The sequence below is a fragment of the Phaenicophaeus curvirostris genome, chromosome 4 (genome assembly GCF_032191515.1).
Source record: "Phaenicophaeus curvirostris isolate KB17595 chromosome 4, BPBGC_Pcur_1.0, whole genome shotgun sequence".
NCBI lineage: Eukaryota > Metazoa > Chordata > Aves > Cuculiformes > Cuculidae > Phaenicophaeus > Phaenicophaeus curvirostris.
This window is the reverse complement of record NC_091395.1, coordinates 64,943,364-64,969,794: the sequence shown is the minus strand read 5'-3', so window position 1 is coordinate 64,969,794 and position 26,431 is coordinate 64,943,364. Positions and strand designations below refer to the sequence as shown.

General features: G+C 38.5%; 1 protein-coding gene across 2 annotated transcripts in view; it reads right to left on the bottom strand.

The window, feature by feature from the left end:
* Nucleotides 1-26,431, bottom strand: part of STK32B (serine/threonine kinase 32B) — a 161,682-nt gene that overhangs the window by 24,352 nt on the left and 110,899 nt on the right. The window contains exons 6-9 of one of the 2 annotated variants that reach the window (XM_069856333.1): nt 17,763-17,852; nt 6,873-6,976; nt 2,167-2,283; nt 926-1,051 (exon numbers count right to left, since the gene is read on the bottom strand). In XM_069856333.1, the coding sequence (XP_069712434.1) occupies nt 926-1,051; nt 2,167-2,283; nt 6,873-6,976; nt 17,763-17,852 (437 nt within the window). The remainder of the gene's footprint in view (nt 1-925; nt 1,052-2,166; nt 2,284-6,872; nt 6,977-17,762; nt 17,853-26,431) is intronic. The other variant, XM_069856334.1, reaches the window with a different exon arrangement.

Below are 26,431 nucleotides of genomic sequence, written 5' to 3'. Positions count from 1 at the left end.
TTCATTGTGCAGATCCATGCCACGATGGAGAACAGAGTTCACAGTTCCACAGGCCAGGGAGGAGCTTTGTTCTGCAGAACTTTGCTTAGGGTATCAAACTGTGAGAATGTAGAGAAGGGCCTGGTATGGCATAGCAGTTATTCCAGCTGCAGGGAAGTTGAATAAGAGAGAGGGAGTCCTGGCCTTGGTTTGGTAGATATGACGCTCACTTCTCAAGCTTTCAGCTTGCATTGCCATTAAGTTAAAATGCAAAAAAAGGACTTTCAGTCTTGATTAACATTGCTCTGAGGTGCCCAAGATGGCCCTGTCATTTTCTTTACCTGTTGTGCTAGTTACCTGCTGTATTACTTGTCTCTCCCAAGCTCCTCGAGGGAAGCCCTGCTTGCCCACCTACAGCTTTCTTCTCCTGTAGAATATTGCTTCCAGGAAAGGCTTTGGTTAGGTGCCAAGAAGTAGAGCAAATGCTGCCAGCACTGTCTTGGCAACCCACCTGACTGCCTTTGCTCCATCAGACTATGTTCTCCTTCCCTCAGCTTCTGCAGGTCTGAGTGCTGTACCCATCTCATTTAGCAAGAACTCTAATGTGCACCTGGATAAGGATAGAATCTTCTTGGCATTCTTTGGCTCAGAGTTAACTCTTGACAATTATTTCCTCCAACAACTGAAATGCAAATTCTGAAAAAAAGCTTTTTATTTGAAAGGGAACAAAAAGTGAAACAAGGTTAATTAGTTTTTGTTGTGATCTAACAAAACAGGCCAAATTTTCTCTTAGCTGTGACTGAGTAAATGAAAACAGAATCCACAGTAATACTTCTGTGAGAACTAAATCACTGAAGAGCAATAAATGGAAATGCAAACAAGTAAAACGGCAGTGATAATTAAAGTCAGAATTTGCAAACACATTTCACCTAGAATATTGACTTACATTAGGAATAAAGCCTGGGGTCACAGATTTCTCAAGAACAGCATCCCAGTTGACATCAGCTAGGTATGGAGAGCTTTGGATGTCAGCAAGGCTTGAAAGTCGGCACTCTGGGTCCTTAGTGAGGAGCTATGATCAAGCACAAAGCATTTCCTAAGGGATTAGGTGCCATATTAAATAGTATATGTATCACACACAGAAACTGTATGATACACAATTTAGAGTAGGAAAATGGCTAGGGAATACTCTAATGACCCCTAGATATCCCAATCTAAAAAAAATGAAGTAATAACTCATAGGATACAAATATAATTTGCCACCTGCAATTGTTGCAGGTATGAAGTGTATTAGTCTGTTTATTAGTCAGAAAAGTTTGTTTACAAATACACAAGAGTCCAAATGGCATGAAACATCACCATTCAATGCCACCCAATAATTTGTATTTTGTCTTTAAAGGAGACATAGTTACACTGAGCATCCTTATAGCAGTTAAAATTAACCCCCTCATTGCTTCGTCAATCAAAAATGGGTTGGTCATTGCTGTAAAGGAAATTGATCTTCATTTTCTCTGTTCACACATTCACAAATGTTTCCTGCTCAAATGTCAGTGCTGATGATTTGAAATACCTAAAAGAGACAAATAATTCCTGTGGCATGGCCAGAAAATTCAGCCAAACAAACAATTGGGATTTTAGGAAGGTGAGTTCAAGCATTGTGATGCATTCAGAAAGATCCCCATCTTGTACCTTAGTGAAGTTTACAGCAAAGTGGCACACCATTTCTTGTTGAAACTATAGCAACGTGGGATAGGGGGAAATATAGCCCCTTTCATTTCTAAGCTCTCTGACTGGAAGTTGTGGCAGAAATTCAGAGAACAGAATCCTTCCTTGCCTCTCTCACACGTTCAGCCAGGGCTAGAGAGAATGGGGCCAGGGCACAGAGTGGAAATTATTGATCTCTGAAGTTTTACTATCACTAGTGAATCTGTTTTAAAATAAACAAAATATTAGATTCCTATTTCTTGGAGGCCATGAAAATCCTGAGTCTAAGCCTAAGAATAATCCAGCCTCCCAAGAGAAAATATTGCACCACTCACATTCAGAAAAGTCTAGGAATAAGCACTGCTTTCTTACCCTTGAAAATTTAACTACCTAAAGCGTGTGCTTGTCTGATGCCTCTGTATTGTTGTAGTGGCTTCTGGAAGAGGAAAGAAGAAAGGACAGAAGGTGTTTGTGTTTTCTTACCTTTTTCAGTAGTGCTATCATGCCCTTGCACCATGCAGATGAGTAGTGAACTCTTTCTATCTTGAACATGTTGAGTATCTCATCAATGGGGGTGGCTGAATGAATTTCATAGGGTCTCTGGGAAAAAGTTAAATCAATATCAAGTCAGCAAGAATGGATAAAAGACCATAGATAATTCACATTCTCCTGAGCTCAGTATTATTTATGCTGGAAATATCAAAACCACCAAAACATCTTATAACGATTTTAAGGCTAATCCTTCTTTGTGTGTGTGCTTTTCTTTGGTTATAATGAATGTAATTACTCATAGATGCATTTTCTCTGCAAATTTTTCTCTCATGAAAAGAAATACCATTTCAAATGAGATGGCTGAATAATTTTGCTCCTGGGGCATTCTGTGTGAAATATGGGTTATTTACTTTTTTTATTTGTAGCACTATAATGTTCTTTTGATCGAAACTGACTAAATGGAAAAGTAGTTTTTGAAGGGTGCTTTGTCATCCTGATGTTACTGAGTAGTAGATAGAGAAATTTAAAAATGCTTATAAAAGTCTGTGTAGGGACAACAGTAAAAGTGTATACTCCAAATCACAATCCTTCTCCTTTGCCCCTTTTTGAAATCTAAAATTAACACATTGCATGAACCTATGGGTTGTATGGACCTGTTGTTCCACGTTTGCAGTGCCTAAATTCTTCCATAGGTGAAGAGAAGCCTCAGGCTTCATAGTACTTTGCTCATAAAGATTACTGTGATTTATCTTTTATTAAATGTGCATTTTGAAATAAAAGTACTATATATAAATTTATATTCCTATTAATTATTGTGCACATTTGTTTTAAGACTTATATTTGTGATACAAGTTGTTAGAAAGATTCTCTATTTTGTTGTATTTTTTGAGACAAGGATAGAGTGTGGATTGCTTGTGAATTAAGTTGCACCCAGCTGATGGCAAAAATGTGATAAGTGATGTGAGATCTGCAGCCAAATGCCATCATAGCAGCAACGTGCAAATTGATGCATATAATATACAGCATAGAGTTACCTTCTAATCCAATATCCTCAACAGCAAAGGGCACACACATTGCCTTCACTAAGAACTGAATCATCCCTTGACATTTTCGACCTTGTACTGGTACAAGGTTATTGCTTAATAATATTTTCGGTGTTAATTATCTAATCTCATAGTGAATTAGAATCAGTCATCATAAAGGTCCAGAAATATTCTTACTTTGAGAAGATTCATGCACATGTTTATGTTTGAACACCTATATGAAAACAAGCACATTCAAAGGCATTGGGATGTTCTAAAAATTAATACAAGTATTGCTTAAAAATTTTTGGTTTGTTTCACAGTCAGTCTGTGTCATTTAGTTATATCATGTCCATATGAATTCAATAGGACCTGAATGCATGCCCTGAACACACAATTTTCTTGAATCACGTTCAAAATTGTCATTTGAAATTGCCTGTCATACGCTTTTCCCTACCTGTGGCAATATTGCCATAAGGTAAACATTCTGTCTGTTGTCAAGAAGTAATCTATGGCTGATTTAGACTTGATATGGCAATGTGACCAACATGATCGTTGAGCCAGAGTTTACACCACTTGTTGGAAATGGTGATATAGCTCTCAAAATAGCAGCTTTAAGGAAAAATGATCTTTGAAAGAAGTAAAAAGTGAGAATAAATACAAGAAAGATTTTCTGTTGAGCATGTTTCTGCACATGCCTTTTTCCTCACTGGAAAATCCTTTAAAAATACTTACCTTATTTTAAAGTTTATTAGTATTCTGCAGTCTTACTTTATTTCTTGAGATTTGCAGAGATTTTTAATGTTTTTAATACTCAAAGAAAGCCATTATAAGCTTGGTTATTTTGAGGTCCCTCACATCTACCATGCTTCTCAGCTACTCAGTTTACTTAATGGTCAGATCCCTTCTGTTCTGTTTTGTGAAAAAACGAAAAAATCTATTTTGATATTGTTCATGATATTTTTCCAAAATTCGTTGTAAACCTTTAACGTCACAGTGAAAGTTGAAGTTCAAGAATCCCACCTACTACCTCTTTCCTTTATCTTGTCTCTCTTGTTGGCATGCCATATACAGTGACAATATTTTAGCAGTTGTCTATAGTTTAGGGATGGACAGATTTGTGTCATGGTTTGCATCACCCATTTTAATTTCATGGACTTGGGGAAAAATTGATGTTTCATGCAAAGCTTGAGGAATTTACTTTTTTGGATTTTTATTTCTTTTATTAGCAACTGGCTGAAGAGAGAAATGTGCTTACAACATATTGAGGAATGCTAGCACTACTGTGGGCAATGAAAAATGGTCCAGACAGCTCTGTGCTGGATGCAATGTACTCCCGTAGCTACAGCATTGTCTTGGCTGCCTGGTAGTAGACAGCAAGGCATGAGAATGACTGCAATGCCTTGAACATCCTGAACCTCCTTTGAATACTCTTTCTTTTTGTTGAGCTGAATTGTTGTTTTTATTTGCCTTTGCTGTTATCAGATACTCTTCTATCTGATAACAGCAAAGGCAAATAAAAACAACAATTCAGCTCAACAAAAAGAAAATGGTTTTTACATCGCTCATCTTGAATTCAGGCAGGCGGTATCATACACTATACACAGCTCAGAGGTAGAAAATGATCAAAATTTCTATCCTCATTTCTAACGTTCCTTCCTTGCTTGCTGTCTTCTCCATGCACTAGCATGCATCATGCTCCAACTGCAGAAAGTCATATTTTTGGGTGTCTGCCTCAGCCAGATCATGTGCTGCATGGAGTGCCCATCTCTCTGCTCTCTGGAAATGGGGTTTTCCTATCACCATTGACCAAAGTGCTGTGGGAGTGTGGAGGAGCAGGGGGCTGCCTGCCATCAGATTTAGCTCACAGCCTTGTAGACGCAAGCTGCTTCTTTGCAGCCATCTGCACAGGACTTCTGCAGCAGATGGAGCTTCGAAGCCCATCATTGTTGCAGACAGTGACGTGCCTCAGGTTAAGCACATTCCCTCAGCCTGCTGTTACTTCTGTTGCCATCACTACTGTCAGTTTAGGCCTTGCCTAGTCTAGAAAACTTCAGAAATACAGTTCAGAAAAAAAATACACCTTTTCCTACCCCATGCAAAGGCACAGGCTGCCAAGCCACCCTTTGGCTTTCTCAGGGAACAAGAGCTGCTCTTCAGGAGAAAAAGAAGTAGCTGGTTTGGTTTGACTGAAGCATGGACAGATGGCAATGTATTTGTTTAAGAAAAAATCATTCAGTCACCTTTGTTTTGTGTGTAGCCAGATAGACTTATTCAGAAAAGACTGTACAGAACTTGGTAAATGGATACCACCCTATATAATTTTTCATTTATTAAAGGGACTATCTTTTTTGATGAATCCTGGGAGGTCAGCTTCCCTTATACAATCATTCATTGTGCTGCTTTCTTTGAAACACTTATTGATGAAAGGGTTGATATAAAAGCAACAGGATGTTCTTTTAATTTATAATATGTGCAGCTAGTACTACTGCCTGTGACTAGCGCTAAGAATGTATTATGTTTACCACAGCCAGAGTTAACTGTTCAGGTTCAAATTTTTCATCCTGGGGAGAATGTCATCTTAAAAACTCAGTAATTTATGAGAATGATGGTAGAGAAAAATTGCCAAGACCTCTCTTTTTAAAAAAAGGTTTTTAATACTACTGCTCTTTGAGAGCAGCAACCGAGCTTTCGCATTGGAGAGGTCTTTGTATCAGAAGCATGATTTTTACCATTTCTATGGAAATACAGTATAGGTTGGTCAAGTTTTTGACCTTTAAAAAATGTATCTTCTGAACTGAAGTTACAATGTGCAGATATTCTGAAATACAGTTTTCCATCTAAAAATGGGAATAATAATTGTTCTTTAGCTCTATAGTAGTTTCTTTTGACTTTCATCCTACATGAAACTTTGAGGTCTTTGTGGGATGTCTTGTCTCATGTTACAAAGTGCCTACCTAGCAGGATAGTGTAGTGGACTGTCTTAGTGTCATACGATATCAAATACTCCTTCCTTTAAAAAAGCGTATTGCAATGCAATATCTTCTTTCCGAAATAGGAATTAAAATTTGAAGAAAACCCCAGCTACTTTAGCTACTTCATTATCCTCAAATAGTGTCTAAATTACTGTTTTCCATAGGGATAGTAAATATTTAAGGAATGAACTTCAATCCTTTGAATAAAATGGAAAAGAATTTCCATTATTCTCTGCTATATTTGAACATAGTCAGGAAGCTTTTTCATTAAGCTCATTCACATAATTGATTAGATAAGTAATAAGTGCACTGACAGATAAGCATTTTTGTAGCTGGGCTAAGTATATTAGGATATTACATTCTCTTTTAAGGTATTAACCAAGAGAATCAAATATATAATAAAGCTGGAAGTAACTCAACTTCTATTGGGAAAAAATACCATTGGTTCCAATTAGCATTGTGGAGAAGTTGTCAAAATGTTAGGCACTTCCTCAGCCAGACTTAGGCAAAATTTCATAACATAATTGAAAGTGGGATGAAAATTTCCCAATAATGTTTCTGGCTCAGAGAGACCCAGGACAGCATTTCTGATCTGATCCACAGCCTCATTTCATCATGAAGAGTATACTCAGGGGCACTGTAAACTTTGGGACTTTTGTCAGTCAATATGTTAAATAACAACAGAACCCATCGTACTTACCCAACCCCTCAGTAATTCATATGCTGTAATTCCTAGCGACCACCAGTCTACTGGATATGAATATCCTGGACCTCCATCCATAAAAGCCTGGAACACTTCTGGAGCTAAAACAATAAATCAAATCAAACAAAAGGCATTATACTATAGGTCATTCATGCTGACAGCTTAAAATGAATAAGGACCTATTTAACTGGAATTAAATACATTTTTAAGTGCAGCATTTTTGGGGTGCAGTTTCAGTGCCTTGGTTTGCTGGCAACAAGTGACCTTCACTGGTCAAAATTTTTCAAAATTCAATAATTTTATATGTTATTTCTTATCTGGTCCACTAAAGTTTTAAGTTAGTAAATAAAATAAGTCATAGAAGCGGAATTCTTGAAATGACGTATGACTTGGAATATTTAAGGTAACGTAAATATTTTATGGGACAAATATATTCAAGATAGGTGATTCTTTGTGATTGATGGAGGTACTGAACATGGCAAATATAATCCTTATTTTACATTTAGATATTAATCAGATGGGTTTTAAAGATATTCAACAGGAAAAAGGCAATTAAATACAAATCCTGACACTATACACTGTAAGAAACTCCATCATGAATTGAAATAAAATTACTGTCAATAGAGTAATAAACATCATAAAAATAACTTTCTGGGGGAGGTAGAGGAAGAAAAAAAAAATCTTTTCAAAACAAATACCCAACTGGCTGTTTTCATCAAGAATAAGATCCAAAATAATGCCACCGTATTTTCTTCGGAAACCATGTATAAATATGAGAGGATATGAAATAAAGTGAAAAGATAGACATGCTTTTCCAATTATTTCACAGCAGCATCTCAGTACACTTTGTGAAAACAACACTTTCCCTGGCGATTTTCTAAACTGCACTATCACCAGCCATAACATTGTGCTAGACTTTTCTGGACAAAATACTGAGTCTAATGTACCACATTACCACCTCATTGACATCACATCAGACCACAATGAATGTTGTAGTCTGGCCATACTTACTTCTGACTGGCATTTTGGTATTTGACTACGTATGCCATTTAGAGAAACCTCTTTCATTCAAGGAAAGACATTAATTTCAGAGGAACTTTTGCAGTCCTTACATTATGGGTGGCAACGTAAAAATTTAAAACTCCAGATCTGACTTTAGAATGTCTTGAAGAGACAAATCTCATCAAAGATTTTGGCATCCATGAATTAGATACAGCAAAACCCTAATCTGTTGAATAAAAAGCAATGAATGAATGAAAGTGGTCCTATACTATTTGCCCAGCAGAATAATCTCTAAATGTGTTTGGTAGGAGAACTGCAGACACCTAAAAATTTTTTTTTGCTAGAACACATGTGTTTGGAGAATAGCTGACCAGTAGATCTCTGGTATAAGCAAGCTCATGCTGTGGTCCATTATGGTATAAATCAACAAGGCCATAAAAGTCATTACATCGATTTAGGTCTGTCTCACTTCCAGATAATATAGCTTCACTTGGTGTGGTATATGTTCAGATGTACCTCAGATCTTGTTTGCATACTGCTGGGGATTCATATAGGCACAACTTACGTGTGTGCAGTCCATCACATACATAGTTGCTAAGAGGGTAAGCAGGATTTTTCGTATTACTTTAGTGAATCAATGCACCTAAATTGAAGATCGGGCACCAGAGTCATATTTTGAATATCACCATAGGCACTTTGTAGTGAAGGTTTGCTTTATTTAGCTATATTCATTATGACTTTTGCCCACTGTGCCTAGATGATGCATAATATCTCATTACAGAAAATAGCCTTTGTGGCCTTTTTACTGAGCTATATAGGAATAATAGTGGTGTCACTCTTTCTTTTATAACTTTGACATTGTAATAATGTGATGGATTACTCTCTGAATTCTGTGAGGTAGAGATGAAAGTATTTTATTGATGTAAACCACAACTTTACCAGAATGGTGTAGCTATTTTGCTAATTCAGTGACCGAGTTACCACCTTTTATTTTATTTGCTTTCCAAAAGCTTCCATGTCAGCTCATCCCACATTAAGCATTTCAGAAGAAATTGTTGTCCACCAGCTCTCATTTTGAAGCTCTGTTTTCTTGCCTTAAGCTGATTGCATCCTTATATCAGAAAATGGACAGTTAGGCTTCTGATTTTTCAAGCAGATTGTCTGACCCTGCTTTAGGAGCATTATTCACAGTCCAGATGGACTTGCCTATCTGCATTCAGTCAGCTCCAGTGAAGTGTTTGTAAGCACCTGCTGTGCAAGATGAGGGGGGACTGACCAAAGGCGCAATATGATTCACAATGTCCTACCTACAGTTGTTTTCTCAGGGTAAAATCTCAAGCCTCCAGAAGCCAAAAGACCTTTCACCAGTTTAGCAAGGCTGTTAAATACCAATTTCACACTAAGTTTGTGGTTAGTGTCTAACAGCATTTTTGAATAGAGATATTAGGTGCAAACCAAGACCTCTAGTCTGTACTGCAGACTTCTAGAGTTTGCATACTAATTCAGAAACATAGCATGATTTAACAGAAAGACAGCAGGTCCTTCAAGTGATGAGGTTAGCCATGCTCTGAAGAACTAGAGCTGTGAAATACAGAATATAACATTAAGTTTTCTATAAGAAATAAGTATGCCTAGACAACCAACCCTGCATACAATCTGGTTAGATTAAAAGCAAATAAAAAATCTGAAAGGAAAGTTAAAATTTTGCAATGATTTTCTTTAGAATTGTCATTGAAATAGACTACCTACAATCTTTCCAAATTTGAATTTGATCTTGGGCTTAGCTTGAACAGCCATCCTGCAGCCTGCTGAGCATAGGTTCTTCCAAAGGAAGACAGGATTTCAGCTTGCCAGCTTGGAGCAAGTGCAACAGCTCTGCTCTGTGTACCCTTTCTGCACATGTCCTCTCTTATCATAACAGATTTAGGATGAGAATACTTAGAACTTTTATCCCAAGCACCTTTCTAAATGCAGGAATTCTGCCTGGAAAAGTTCATTCACGTGAACGAAAGTGAGAAAGCGCATGCAAAAATGGGAGTTTCAGAAATTCTTCCGCAAGCAAGTTCTACTGAACAAAGGCTTTTCAGGAAAAGATGTGGTTTTAATATTGGGTCTGATTCTGGAGATTTTTTTTGACTGAGGGCTGTAGTTAATATCACATACAGTCAGTGTGGAGGCAGTAGAAGTTTGCATGCTGGAAGGACAGCACAGCTTTTAAATAGTAAAGCTAAATCAAGTGATGGCAAGTCTCGCAGCAAAAGTGAATTCAAAGACAAGTGAAGGAGTGATGTTATCAGTAGATCTTACAGATTTTTCACAGCTCCCTGTGAAGAAGCATCTTTGACATAATGGAGAACTGCTTTACAGGAGTGACTCTCTTTTGAGAGCCTCCAACAGTAGTAACCTGGTCCAGCCTCACTGCTCCTCTTGCTTTGAGCAGGTCGTTGGACTATGGAGACCTGAGCCCTCTGCTGCCAGGAATCACCCTACAGTCCTGCAATGCTAGTGAAGCTGAAGCAACCACCTTCTCACAGCCCATCTGAGCAGGGTGATGAAGGAGTATAAGGCCAGAAGTCTCAATAGGACCTTTACAGCCTCTTCCTCTCAGCAGTCACTATTAACCACGGGCTCTTCACCTCTCTTCAGACACCTGGAAAACATGTCACACAAAACTACTAGGGACTTTTGAAAGTCTGGATCTCAGAAGCAATTCAGTCTTTTGGCCTGGAGCATTACTCTTCATGTGTGGCAGAAGAGTGATCTGCCACCTTTCATGCAAGGCTTTGGTAACTACAAAGAGCATTTCAAAACTAATGCCATTTCAAGCTGGGATCAGAAATGTTTCTGTGGCTTATATGACAATGAGTAGATGCACATGTTTAACTTAAGCATGCTGCCAAGCTAAAAATCCTCTGATTTTAATTTTTTCTTTCCTACATCTATATTTTTCTCTTAATAATATACTTCCATGCTTTCAATGTTTATCTGCTTTACTTTCTTGAAAAATGACATAAAATGAACCCACTGCTGCACTATATTAAGTGTGCCTCAGTTCATTCCTTTGTTGTCCCTAATATGTATTTCCAGCTAATGGTTTTTTTCCAACTAAGAAATTAAAATAAATCCTCTTAAGAGCTCTGTCTCTTGATGCTTTTGCTTTGTATTTTCATAGTAGTACAATATCATTGCAGACTGTCTCTGTACCAAGAAGAAGATTCCAAGGAAGTAAATAAATGATTGATTTGCTTTAAATAAAACCATACTGGAGAATGGCTAAAAAAATGAACATGAAAGCAAACCTAGAAGTTCTGCATCCATCTCAGAAGCAATCAGTGGCTTCCTGGGATATCTGTACTCCTGCTCTGCGGGTGTAGCCACACTTTGGGTTCTAAATAATTTTGTGAAACAGAGTAATTGCTGACAAATTAATTCATGTATGTAACTACCCACTGCAATTCTCACAGCAGTCATATGATCCACATTGTAAATGATGCAGAGGATTCATGTCTATGGAATGCATATTGCCCTAAAGAACTGTAAAAATTTAAGTACAAAAATGAAATTTTACTTAACCAGCTCGTAATTGTCTACCCTATTTGTAGAAAATTATCATTATGTAACAACACAGTTAATGAGCTTGAAATAAATGAGAATATCAATGTAAGTCCAAACAACACTGAATTCAATTTTCACTATCTTTTCCTATTATAAAAAAGCATTTTTTAAATAAATGCTAAATTACTTCTAAATAGGCTATCTAAAAATCTGCTGAGCATTCATAGGTATCACTTAGCTCCCTAGTTAAACTGTAAGTGCTCCAGGTCTCTGAAATTCAGGTCATTCTAATTTGGTGCTCAATGGTGAGTTTGAAAAGGCTGTCCATGAAAAAATAATCAGCTTGTGTTATATCACTTGGAATGATTCACACAAAGAATGGTTGTTATTATTTTTGATGGAGCATACTGTTTTAATCATAAAGATAATTCATCACACTAAATCATAAAATGGAGAGCTCGGAGTGGCTCTGATAGGAATCCTAAATAACGCAATTTGGGATTAGGCATTTCTTTTCTGATGAACTGATTTAGGTTTCACTTCCTTAGCAAGAAGCTAATCAAAGAGCGTCTGGTGTACTTGCCTACCACTACCAGGGAGACTGCCAAGTGTTGATTAAGAAGCTTACAGGGCTATTACTTACTTTGAAGCATTACCGACTTCCATAAGGCTTCTTTGAAACTTTGCAGAATTGGTGAGAGGGAAAGTGCAGTGAGATGAATGCATTAGAACCTTCTTCACCTGGCCTTAACTACATACTAACAAGCCAATATATTTAAACAGTAACCTGCAAGTGAGTCTTGCAAGATGGTTTCACTATAAGGAGCTGATTGTCCATGCATAGCCAAATGTTGCTGATGAGAGCTAGTCATTAATTCATACAAAATGCCCTATGCCAATGCTATCAATATGACAAATTGAAAATAAAATAAAAAATAAAGCCATAGTGATTTGGCCTCAGTTTTGTTGGATTATCAAGTTCAGATGGTCATGTACATAACAGATCTCAAGAATGAAAGTAATTATCCAGTTGGCTAGCTAGACTCTCTGTATTCTATTTGGATCTCAGCAAGACTGTGCATGTCAGCAGAGGGAATCAGGGGTTTGCAGAGTATGGCAGGGGTTGCAAAGCAATACACTCTACTAGTAACATAGCAAAACACACCACAGTGGCACAGGTTTTATTGTAATACCTGAGATATCATAGGTATGAAAACATAATTCAGTGTCATCAACTGAGGTTCAGCATGATACCATACTGCCAGGTATCATTTTCATTCTTGATATCATTGAAAATAAAAAGAAAAAATACATGAATGGATGTATACACATAATACAATGAGCACAGTATAAGCAATATTTTGATTGATTAGCACAGGATATGCTCTTAAAAGTTGAAACCTTTCCAAATATTAAATAGTCGAATGCCTTGATGTATATAATACATTCATAGTTTCACCTTGCTGAATCAGGCATAATGGATGACAGACTAAGCTGAATAAAAAATTAATATGATTTTTTAAATAATATTCCAAGAACCTTGGACAGAGACAGTTCAGTGAAATATTAACTGCTTTATCCTTATTGTGATGAGAAAGCATTAATTTTCACTTTTCTCTGAAAAGTAAATTCAGAGGTCAGTAATTCTTTGAGGTCATGTTTTAAATAAAAAACAAAAATCAAACTACAGTGATGACAAGTGATCTTCTGCTGAAAAGAGATTTTACCAGCAAAATGAAAGGAAACTACTTTCCCCTCTTGAATATAAACGTGGACTTGGTAAACTATCAATTTACCTCCTAGTGTTTACTTTCGTATGTGCTAAAAGGGTCTAAATTGTAATGGGCAGCTTTCTGACTCACAGCTTTAGACTAGCCAACTTCTAACCTCTATTGTATAAGGCAAAGTCTGACCATGCTGGGCTGGTAATTTTCTAGTGCAAGTTTTAGATATTTTAGACTAGTATAACTGATTTTGAACCATTATTCACATAATACACCTCAATAATTTTAATACTTATATTTAATGCAATTATTCAATCAAAGTAAATATTTTAGATACCATTACCTGACTACAAACACAGCATATAGAATGCCTTATTAGTTTACCGTATGGCCAAACAACCTCTCTTGCCCTTGGGGTGCTGTCCTCATAAAACCCTCTCTGTTACTTAACCACTGAACACAAACCAGTTCTTACCCTTGCATTTACTCAGAGAAGCCCTTAGTGGTTGAACATCTGGATCCACACCAAGCTGTTAGCCCCAGTGAAAGAAAGTCCAACAGCAATGACTGTGTCATGGTCTGAATAGGAAATTATACAGAAGCATCTTCCTTACTCCACAGTGCCAGTTTTTCTAGGAAATTGTTGGAGAGATTTTGTCCAAAAATATCCATTTATTATTTGGAAGAGTAGCCCAGTGTATGTACAGCAGTCATTCGGCCCCAGTACTGAAATGAACTGATTTGGATAACTGCAGATTTGCAGGACAGACTGTGTACATGACATGTGAGGAGGACTATAAAGTGCACCTGCTTCGCATACTCCTAACCACTTTACTAAATGCCTTTGCATCAGTTTTTGCATGCAAGAACCTGGGGGAACTGTGTGGCTTGACCAAAGAAAAGGAGAGGGCAGAAGTGCCCTACTGGGCTGCTGGAAATCCCTGCTCATTGCCCCATCTCTCACATCTGCTGGAAGTGTCTTCCCCCTCAGATCTGCCTGCAGAGGTCTGCATCGGATCAGGGCCTTTCAGGCACATTTTGGGGGGAAAAAAAGCCTAAATTCACACTTGAACTCAGTTGGGGGCAGGGGTGGGAGGATGACTGAAATAGTTAAATAATTATATAACCAGTTTTGCTGGAAGACCTCAAAGGATAGTAGGAGGTCAGAGAGCACAAAGAAGTGAAAGGCAGACAGTAACTTCCTTCCTGATATACCAAGATTTTTCAACTATATTTGTGCCTGATTATCGGTGTCAGAGAAGAGCCAAACCCTGAATAAGCACTCACAACTTGGTGCTTATTCCCCTCAGCTGCAGTGCTCTTAGTGCGAGCTGAAAAGCCCATCAGTACGGTAAGTATTTATTTCTGCACCTCAAAGCCTGACACGTCTGCTTTTGGTTCTTGCTTATCAGAACAAACAGAAGCCTCCCTGCTCCTGCTGGCATCATGATATTTCCCTGGGATCAAAAGAGCTGGAAACAACATCGCTAGTGAAAGTCTGCAGATAGGCAACATTGCCCCAGCTGCACTCAAAAAGCAGCAAGCTGTAAAACACTCTGTAATTTCAGAGCATTGTTTAACAAGAGTGTAAGGGAGATCAAGGCTGAACATATTTGATAACCCAACTCCAAATTTGTCCCTTCTATATTGTAAATTCCTCAGAATAAATTTAGCCCTACAGGATATTTTTACTTTACAGGTAAGGTTGACATTGGGACATTCACTCTCTTTCCTCTGTCTTCAACAGAACTCCCACACCATATTAATTAATAAGTATGGATGACTCATACATTTTAGAAGATCAGTAGACCTCTGTAAATCCATGCTCCTCTGGTAATCTCAGGCTTACAGCCATTTTTCACTGTGACAGCAACCTATGAAAGTAGCTGTGAAATTCTGAGATAACAAGTCTGTAGGACAGGATGGGTAGCCAAAACTTTTCATGTAATTTACAACTGATTTTATTGGCTCTGGATTTTTGTCAGTTGTATTTATATCACAAAATGTATTTTATTGGTTTGATTTGAAGTAAAGGCATGGTGTGTTATTCGGATAACTTCAGCCTCTGCTGAAGAAAAACACAAAGCCTGTACTTGACCCCTAACCTGCCTACCACCAGAAACAGGAAAAAAACCAACCAAACCCTAAATCCTCAAAATTTATAATTTGGGAACTGGAAGTTTTGTCAACACTCACAAATAATATCCACGTGCAAGGGAATTGCATCATTTAAAAAGACATTTCAATGAGTAAAAAGCATGCACTATAGGATTCAAACACATCTAAATTATGCAAGAATGAGGAATTAAAAATAGGTAACATCTGTAATGTTTTAAAGACATATTTTAATATTTAACATTTTGTTTTGTAGCTGAACAAGCTGTTGCAGTAGGGTAGGGCCATTACTGCAAATGGGTGCCCAGCTCAGAGCACATTGTCTGAGATCCAAGGCTAGTTCTTGTAGCCCATATGAGGGATCAATGTAAGAAATGTTTTCTTTTTCCTCTTGTGAAGATGGAACAGTGTTGAAAAGGGCAAACACTTACACAGATACTTTCAGCCAGGCAAATGCAGACTTTCTTTAAGCACAAGAGGCTATCCAAGTACAAGCTGCAGCCAGGGACCGTGTCCTGCCCTCCACTGGCTTTCCTGATCCACATCCTGGCGCAGAGTGGAGGGGGCTCCCCTGACAAGTACTCATGTTCATTTGTTGGCAGCAGGCATGCCTGCTAAAAGTCAGCTAGGTCCCAAAGGACATTGCACATTGCTTGCCACCATAGGATGACAGCCTGAAAACCTATAAGCTTTCAAAGGGCTGTTCATACAATACAGTCTTTGACAACATCCTCAGTCACAGGTGTTGTAGAAGGTTTGAACAGTGAATTTGTAATGATAAAATCAGGTACGGGTGACACACACAAGTTTCCTAAACCAGCTTAAGGTACATATTGTATTTCATGATTTCAGCTCTCTGAACAGTACAAGAGAGAAACTCTAAACACCTCTGTACACTAAGAAGCTGATTTCACTTTGACATTTCAGGTCAATGGTTTTGAGAATCAGAATCACAGAAGAAGCTGGAAGTAGCTTGTCCTGCCAGGCTGTTGGTCTGGTTCCTTTCAGATTCACCACTGTCCATGTTTTCTGTTGCCTGTGCATGATAGGAATTTCCCTTGTCTGAATGAAACAGCTGGGAGGAGGGAACCTAGAGAAATTATCAGGGTTTCTGCAGAAACATTTTAGGTTCAGATACACTGCATTCTGTGTAACCATTTAATAAGTAGGGAAATCAGCTGGGAAAGTTTCAGGCTGAGAAAGACTTAGGGGCAAAAAGGCTAATATGAAGTGGAATTAAGCAAAGGCTGCAAAAACTGACTCACACCGTGCTTAATATTACGAGATAGGTATCTTAATCAGAACAGCCACAGCATTTTTAGAACACACTTATCAATTCACTGCAATTTTTCCTGGATACTAGCTTTATGCAGTCAGGTTTCATGCGAGTCTATTTCAATCACATTTCAAAGAGCAATGGAGGCTTTAGGGATAACATTTTTCTATTTCCTTAATTTGGCCATAGGAAGAAGAGAGAAATCCTGTAAGTACCTCTACTAAAGGAAAGGCCAGAAAGTGCCTTCATATCTGGTTAAACAACAGGATCCATACGGGAGTTGACCTTTATAAACCTCCAAGAAGGGCAAAAAGTTTTCAGCACATCTCATGCCTTCCTCATCATGAAAAACTGACATAATTAAGACGACTTGCAGTCTTCCAGAAACCACTAGGTTCCCTACATTCTGGTGCTCAGCAAGTCACTTGAAGGTGGATTTGTCTTGTTACACCAAGGTTAAATGTGGTAATGAAAGCTTCCTACCAACTCTAAAGCCAACCTCCTCAAGTCTTTAAAACAGCAGGTGTGTAGAAAGCCACAAACAGGGCAAACACATGTATTTTTAGTCATTGAAGTTAGTCTAACTTTGGCAGGACAATGAACTTCAGGAAACGCCTTCAGTCCTTCTGCTCCAGAGGAAGTTTGAATTCTTAGCTTAGCCAAGCTGCTTAACATTTAGACACATGAGGATAGGTGAATTGAATTTCATTATCCCAGCCTTCAATCTATACATGCATTTAAATCACATTATTTAAAGATAAAATGCTGCTAAAAGCAAGCACTTCGTGTGTTAGTTACATAGGACTCTAACAGACAGGTTTGAGCAACTCAGCATAGAAAAGCAATTAAGGATGCGCCTAGGTACTTTTAAAATGCCTTTACATGTTCTCTGCTAGACTATAGCCACAGTGGTGCAAATATAATCATATATTCTTGTTTCCAGCTGTGGGAATTTTCAGGGAGTGAAACAGTTGAGACTCTTCTGAATTTGCCTCACAAAACCAAATGGAACCTGACTAGAGGTAAAGTGAAGAACAAGCTCCTGCCCAATCCTTCCATCTCCATTTTTTTCAATTGCTAACACTTTCAAAAAAAAAAAAAGAAGTTGATCACTTTTATTGTATGCTTTTAGGACTTCAAATCATTTTAATATACCATTAGTCAACAATAATGTGTGCATTTTCTTACATTTTCAAAAGGGTCTTGAAAACTTACCCATATAGGGTTTTGTGCCCGCCATAGAAGAAGCTTTTTCTGAGCCTTTCACTATGGTTGCTATGTTAAAGTCAGTGATATGAACATGTCCTGCAATTACACAAAGTAAAAACAGAGGTTAAAAAAAACCATCATGCCAATATTCTTTCCCTTGTTTAAGTGATAATGGAAAGAAATTAAATTGGAAAGATTCATAACAATTCATGGAAACTCATTATTAAATGTTGCTCAAATTGTATCAGCAGCAAAATCATGGAATGCCTTTCCTGTATGGTTGTGTCCATTATTTGCTCCCAGTGCTGAGCCTTTTCTGCTGGTTAGCCTTCAGCCTTCCCCTGCCATGAATGTTAGGGACAGTAAGTGGATAGTAATAGCAGCAGCTTTAAATTTTGTGAAGGTATGTGTGATATCTACCCTTCCTAGTCTCCAATTAGAGCCACCCCTCACACTCTCAGTTGCTTGTGACACCTGTCTGCTATCACACCTGCTTCAACTTACCGTCAGCCTGACATTTTCTGAGTCTCCTCAGGTTAAAAAGGGACCTCAGAAGAAAAATGGTATTTTTAGCATACAGTAACTATAAAATTAGGTCCGTGGCAGCAGAAGTGTATGTAACAGCAGCAAGTCCCAAATGGTCACTCATTTTACAGAAGGTTGCAAGATGAAAGATAAGTGACACAAGTCAGCCCAGAGACTTGCTACCAGACCATCCAGACAGCTGATTTAAAATGAACTCATAAGGCTGGCTGGGCCAAACCTGCTGTCATTACTTTTTTCCTGGGGTGTTTTATGACAAACATAGGTTAAATTTCTCCACCACAGTGAAGCAATAGTTGTTAATCCTGGCTTGCCATGAGAGGCACACAGAATATAAACCCAGCCTGAAAATCTGCAGTCCTTTAATTTGATAGGTCTAATGTTAGGTTTTGCAGCTCTGCTTGAGGACTGGTTTTATATTGTGGAATGAAGCAGATACTATGCTCTCTGTGATTACATCTGGCAATGTCATTGTGGAAGACAGAGTACACAGAAAGGTGCTCCCTTTGCCAGCTTAGCCCTGCACTCAAATTGGGAATAACACATCATATGTTGAACTAGATTCTTGAGTGACAGGTTGCTGTGATTTTTCCTTTGATCAAGATCTCAACCTCATTCAGTCCACAGAATTGAGCAAACTTTGGGCATGATGCAGTTATTAAGTGAGGGAGGTTGCTATCATGTTTGCTGCCAATGATGAAAAGAGTATAACAAATGACTGATGTTACTGTGGTGCCTGTTGGAGGAACAGCAGTCTCAACAAAAGATTATGCTGCTCTGCCTGTCTAACCTAGATCATGATCAAAGTCTGCAGGAAATGTACCTGCCAACCTCTAAGAAGTCTGTACGTATGCATATTTGAACTGAAATTCTCAGTGGCCCCTAATTTGGCCAGATCTGAGCTGTTTTTGAAGAGCAAAAGGAAGAAGGCACATCCTACTGTCAAACTTAAAGCTCTTTCTCCAAATGGGAGACACAGTAAAAGTTTTTGCTGAAATGGTTTGCAAGCTTTCGGCAATTTTCTCAAAAAAAGGTGCTTACATTTTCTTGATACTTTCTTCCAAAGACTCTCAGCTCAGGAAGACACCTGCACATGGCAGACAAAAACTGTGAGAACTTTATAAGGGACGAAGGGTATTAGGATGCTGTAACAAGAATTGGTGTTCACAGCCCAGCCTGCTATCAGATTTCAGGGTGGTACCCCTCCTTCCTGGTGGCCAGAGGATTTGCAGTTTATTTCTTCATTAATAAAACATTATGGAAGAAGGCTTATTGAAAATGATAATTGAGTCACATACAGCCACTGCGTGGCAGAGGTTTTAAGCAATTCCATGTACAATGTAGAATGAAAAGCTGCAGGGATCTTGGCACACTAATACATTCTCTTTTTTTGACAGATAAATATAAAGTTCTGACATTTAAGTGACAGCATGGTAACTGATGATCTCTATTAGAGTGCCAGCATAATGGCCTGTTACAAAACACCTATCGCATAATATCCATTCAGACTGATCCGGATAGTTAATTTGCAATGAAAATTCCCTCTCCTGCAGTGCATTGTTTTCTCTTCTTTTTATTAGATTTCTTCTCGTTTAAATAAACCAAAATAGCACATGTGAAGTGTTGTATACACTAGTTGATGTTTTTTGTTAAAAACGCCTTTCTGCAAGGTAAGGGATGGGTTGGAAAGATGGGTTCTGCTTTGGTCCTCCATGTCCTGCTGCCAACACAGCAGCAATGGGAAGTCCCTGTACCCACAGCAGGACGCAGCAGGACCAGGTAGGTACTGCTGGAAAAACTCCACCTTTGCTCTAGCTCAACACACAGCCAGCGATGGCCCATAGGCTGCCTTTACCTGTTGCTTAGAGGGCTGCCACATGGCTATGGAGGGAAATCAAGGTGTTGTGTAGGCGGGTGGATGGCTGTGCTGTCACAAGGACTGCACGCAGTTCTTGGTGGGAGCTGAGGGCATAGGGAGAGGCTGCCTCTGGGACTGAGTCACAGCAGAGGCAGCGGGCAATGAACCCTCTGCGCTTATTGGCAGTGGCAGAGGGCTGGAGGGATGTCCAGGCAGAGCCCTGCCTGCCTGTACACACCACTGAACAGTTTCAAATATTTTAAGCCCAGTGACTTGTATTTTTACATTTTTTAAGATTTTCCTTCATGGTATGAATATTTAAAGAGACAGTTAGACTTCAGTTTTCTACAGGACTCTTCCTAATTAGCATCTAAGAGAACTCTTTACCGCAACTGTTGTACATAGGAAGAAGAAAGGTAGTCACTACTGCAGTAAAAATGCTGGGATACTGGCTGCTTCATACTGTTTCCAAAATTTCAATTCAAGAGGACTTTTTCCCACCTGAGATTCACATCTTGTACTTGATTGTCCTTTCTGTATATTATTGTGAGCAACTAGAAGTCAAAACAGAGCTCTATATCCTGGGTCCTTTCTCATGTACCAGGTATTACATTGAACTAAGCAGTGTGTTATCACTGCTTGGATTTAGCTGTGGAATAAAGCAGTGCACAACAGCTTCAGTAGTGCCTAACTAAATGCAGGTATCACAGGAAAAGGGCTCATTGCTTAATCTCCATGGCTGAAGGAACCCATATCACAATTAGATGACAGCAGAGAGAAGGGAAGAAAAGGCAAATGGCCACATTCCTCTGAGTCTCTGCCGAATGGCTTTTTCAAATCACCCCAGACTACGCAGATTTCATGTAGACTGTCGTGTACATTGCAAGCAGAAAGTAACTTTGTGGGAAAAGTTTTAAAAATTGCATTCCTACAGCCAGCTTCCAGTTAAGTCTTTAATAAGGAAATTCTGTAAGTTTATACCTATGGCACAGTGCATGATGTTGAGAAGCCTTATGCATGCACTTCGAAAGTGTTGTGCGGCTTTTATGCCTCACTTTTCCATGACCTGAATATGAGATGAACAGCAAATGATCTTTGGACTATTATTTAATTTTTTATGAATGAGAATAAATCTTAATGGCAATTTAAACATGTTCTGAAAAGTGACTGAGGCTGGCCAACTAAAATTTTACAGAGGAAAATGTACATGATTTCAAACTTCATTGAGTTTCTCACTACAGGGGTGAAAGTGAGGGCAGAAAGAAGAAATACCAGACTGGAGTTAATGCTACTGACTCAGCATACATCAGAGATGATGAGAGAGTTCAACAGAGTAACATTTTGGAGCAAATTCAGATCTGATTTGCCCTCAGAATGTCAAATCCTACGAACAATTTTAAAAGCATTTCTCTGGGTTCATCTTCACTATGTTCAATAGCTTATATCCACGTGAACTTAGCATGACTTGTCAGTCTGCCACTAATCATCAGGGACATTGCTAGAGGGGTTCAGTGAGGCTGTGCATTTCAAAAGGGTTGGCTGTTTAGTGGCTAAGTAGGGATGTAAAAGTTTCACATGTATTTTCAAAGATTAGACAATTTTAGGTGAATTAATTACTCTGAGAACATTCACTTGCTAATCAACGTCAAAGGGTTAAATGAGATAAGGTCCCCAGTCCTAAAGCAGATACACCAGATACATCTTTAATGGAGATTTTATGTCTCCCAGAATTCAGTATACAGTAATAATGTTGCCAGTTCTGTTGTTCAGAACTTAATGTCCGGGTTCAAAAGACTCAATTTTGGGGTGGTTTTTTTCATCATAGATTGAGTTTTAAGGCCAAGATTGTTCACTGGCTGCATTTTTTTTCAGTTTTGCTGTTAGTTTTCAAGTGAGAGCCAAGATTCTTATGTAATCAAAAAAATAGAGTGTTAAGGAAAACTTCAGTGGCTGTAAAACAATATAATCATATAGAAGGCAGATACAAACACCAGCTTGAATCTACATTGCTCTCTCATAAGAGAAATGATTACTGAGTAAAATTATCACTGACAGATGCAAAAATCCAATCTAAAATAAAATCCTCCAAGCCTAATAAAATATAAAAAGTCCTGTTAAGGCTGAGTGAAATACTAGGTCTGTGATTTCTATATAGAAAACCACCAAGAAGCAGTTCCAACACTAGAAATAGGAAGCATTCAGTGCAATTAGCAGGTAACACCTTCAAAACAAACAAGTAGTGAGTCTTCAGATAACGTGTTTAAGCTAAAGACTGCTTTGCCATAAAACGTTAAGGATATTAAAAGTTCCCTCCACCCAGGCAAACACAAGAAGAGATGATGGAAACGACTATGGAAAAGACCACTGGAAGTTATAAAATGTGTGGTAACTATATCCAGCTCAGGAAATGCTTGAGGCTGGATATAGGGAGAAGTATGACAAAAACTTGCCTTGTTTCATATTCTGCTCTGTCACTCAATTTTGGCAGTTCTTGTAGATAAGAAACTCAACTAGATGGAGCTTTCATCCAATATGGTTGCTATCCTGCTCTGAAACTGAAAGCCTACGTATCCACAACACTACGGCAACAAGGAGTGGCAAAGGGGACAAAGCAGTGCTTTATAAGGAGAAACTAAAAAGTCTGAGGCTCTTCAACTGACCAGAGAGTGCTGAAGGAGTTTTTAAACATGATTAAGATTATGATTGTAGGCTATCATTCACAAAATCCTGCAATTCTAGTAGCAGAAGATGTTTTTTTGAAAGAAGAATGTTTCAAAACACATAACCCCCTCACTTTTCTCTCATGAAGGATGGTGAACTTCTACAACTTATTGCTCCAGGATGCTGTAGAGGCCAATAGTAGCAGCAGCTCCAAATTTGAAGTAGGCAAGCTCAGTAACAAATGTTCATCCAGATTCAAAAGGGGCCATACCAAAAAAACCCCAAAAAGACTGTGCCTGTAACTCTTTTTATTTAACAAATTGAGAAAATCAACTATGATCATCATCAAAATAGTTCCCTTCTGAGTTGACGCACAGCTGCATACGATGCTACCAACATTCAAAGCAATTCTGCAGGTCATTTTCTGAAAGGCTGTTGAGGATCTCCGTCATTTTTGCTTTCACATCTTCTACCAACTTGATCTTTGTGAAGAGACAGAAATTGCGGGGAGCCAGGTCTAGCAAATAAGCTGAGTCTTCAAGCACAGTGAACAACTTTGTTGTTGTTAGCTAAATAACCCTTCACAGATAAAGTGTTGTGGACTGGCATATTGTCTTGGTGCAAAATCCACACATTTCTCTACAATTCTGGTTGTTTCCTTCTCACGTGTTCATGTAATTTTGTGAAGACTTCAGTGTAATACTGGTGATTTACCCTCTGGCCCTGGGAACACACTCTGCCACCACAATACTCTGGATATTGAACAAGACAATCAACATGGCCTTGAACTTTGAATGATTCACGTGTTTTTTTTGGTCTTGGAGATGTTACTGATTTCCACTGCTTGGTTTCCGGATGGTACGTAAATATCTAAGTTTCATCACTAATAATTACTGAATTAAACAACTCTTTCATACTCAATGCATTGCAAAACCTCCAAATATGATTCCTTGTGACATTCTTTGAGTTTATCTTACAGCATTTTTGAACCATTTTTGCACAAACCTTTTTCATGTTCAATTCTCCCATTAGAACGTGTCAAACACTTTCCCTGTCCAAATGAACTTTCATAGCTACTGCTCAAACAACCGGCTTTCTGTCTTTTCAAATTATATTTTGCACTTCTTCAATATAGTCATCAATAACTGCTGTGTGGAGGTAGCCTGGGTGATCATCATCTTTCATGCTTTCTCTGCCTTCTCAAAATCATTTGTGCCATTCAAAAACACGTGCACAAGACATGCATTCTTCACCATAAGGCTCAGTCAATAACTGAAAAGTTTCTGTTACAGATTTCTTCAGTTTCACAGGAAACGTTATATTAATTCACTGCTCACACTGGCACGCCAACATTTTCCAAACAGGGGTAAGAAAACATCTGTATTTGAACACACCTCCACTTGTACTGAGTGATCAAGCTGAGACTTGTTTTACTGTGACAGGTTAACACATGTTCTTTAACCATCTCTTTGTGTCTCCCCTCCCACTCTTGATTCCAAAGCTCTTTCTTAGTCTCTCTTTTTTCTTGTGTTGGAGATACTTTAACATCCTATACAAAAATTGTGTGTAATAAGAAGCACAGAGGCATTTGATGATCAAGTGGCAAAGACACGCTCCATTAAGAGTATCTCCTATTGCCACCACCCAGGACAGAATACCAGCTGAGGTCTTGCATCTTACCAAGCAGGGACTTCTTCCTCAGTAAACAAAGCAGGGACCCTGCTGAGTCTTATGAAATGATGTCCTGAAAAACATGCCTGCAAGGAAATCAAACCCTTGCAAATTTTCTGTATACAGACTGTAATAATGGTGTGGTCACACCGCACAATGCAAAGCCTGGATGCCTAAGTAGAGCCTCATAATTTCTGCAGAATGGCCAGAAATGTTAATATCAATGGTGCTACCAAATATCTATAGAAATAAATTTTATCGGATCTGAAAAGGCAATGTACTAATCTGTTTAGCACTACTTGTTTTTCTGCATTTTAGATGTTTCACAACATCTCCTTAGACATCATAGCTAATAGATGATGGATTTAAAGACATCTTTAATTTCTTTGATATGTTCATAAAAAAATGCAACATGGACCAGACTTGCCAGCTTTCGGTTCTAAACTCTGTCATTTCAGTTATGTTGTTCTAAACCATTAAAATGCAGTAGAGGAAGCAGAATACTGTTATTAAGAAAATTCTGTAATGTTTTTTCTGTGCAATACAATAATTATAGTTCTCCTGAACCACCAGGTAGTCCCTTCAGCTATCACTGGAACAATTCTATTTCAGATGCATATTGGCAGAACAGAGAACCTCTACTGAATTTAGAGATTAGTGTGAGTCATAAGTGAATGAGCTTTCTGGGAAAGCTGAGAGCAAAACATAAGAAGAGTTTTATGAACAGCATTCATGTCCTTAGAGAGGTCTGATCACAGTTCATTAAGTAAAACCTGAAAACACCCCTACTTTCTCTCCTCAGAGGAGACTCCTGTATGGGATGAAGCACCTCTCCAAGAGACAAGACAATCATCTTCTGTTACGGGTGGAACATTGTTTTAAGCAGCTGATTACCCTGTTCCCATGTAGCATAATGCTTCTAGTGATCATCAAATATTTATTTCCACTGATGCATCAGAACATGTGCTCTGAACTGTTGAAGATGTTGTTTTGCTGAAAAGTATATGTGAAAATTCAGGGCTTCTCTGCCAGAATGCTCTTGAATATGTTGTATGCATTTTCATGGGTTTTTTTCCTTTGTAAATTGGATTTATCATTTCATGGGTTAAAGAAAAATCTCCTGTTTTCACTAAACCATACAGAAAAATGGTAATGAAACTAGTTTTAATGAGCAGAAATATCTATAATCTACAGTCATCGAATAAAAGAATCATAGAACAGTTTGTGTTCAAAGAAATCTTCAAAGGTCTGCAATAAGCAGAGATCTTTCACTAGATCAGGTTACTCAGTGCCCCGTCCAACCTGATCATGAATATTTCCAGGGATGGGGCATCTACCAGCACTCTGGGCAACATGTTCCAGTGTTTCATCTCCCTCATCATAAAAAAATTCTTCCTTAAATCTCGTCTGAATCTACTCTCTTTTAATTTAAAACCATTACCCCTTGTCCTATTGCAACAGGCCCTGCTAAAAAGTTTGTCTTCATCTTTCTTCTAAGTCCCCTTAAGCACTGGAAGGCCATGATAAGGTCTCCCCAGAGCCTTCTCTTCCCCAGGCTGAACAACCCCAACTCTCCCAGCTTTTCTTCATAGGAGAGGTACTCTGATCATTTCTGTAGCCCTCTTCTGAACCTGATCCAGCAGGTCCATGTCCTTCTTACACTGGGGCCCCAGAGCTGGACACAGTACTCCAGGCAGGGTCTTACCAGGGTGGAGAAGAGGGGCAGAATCACCTCCCTTGAGCTGCTGGCCATGCTTCTTTTGTTACAGCCCAGGATACAGTTGGTTTTCTTGGCTGACAACGCACATTGCTGAGTCAAGTTCTGCTTTTCATCCAGCAATACACTAAAGTCTTTTTCCTCAGGGCTGCTCTCAAACCCTTCATCCTCCATTCTGTATTAATACTGGATGTTCCCCCAGCCCATGTGCAGGACCTTGCACTT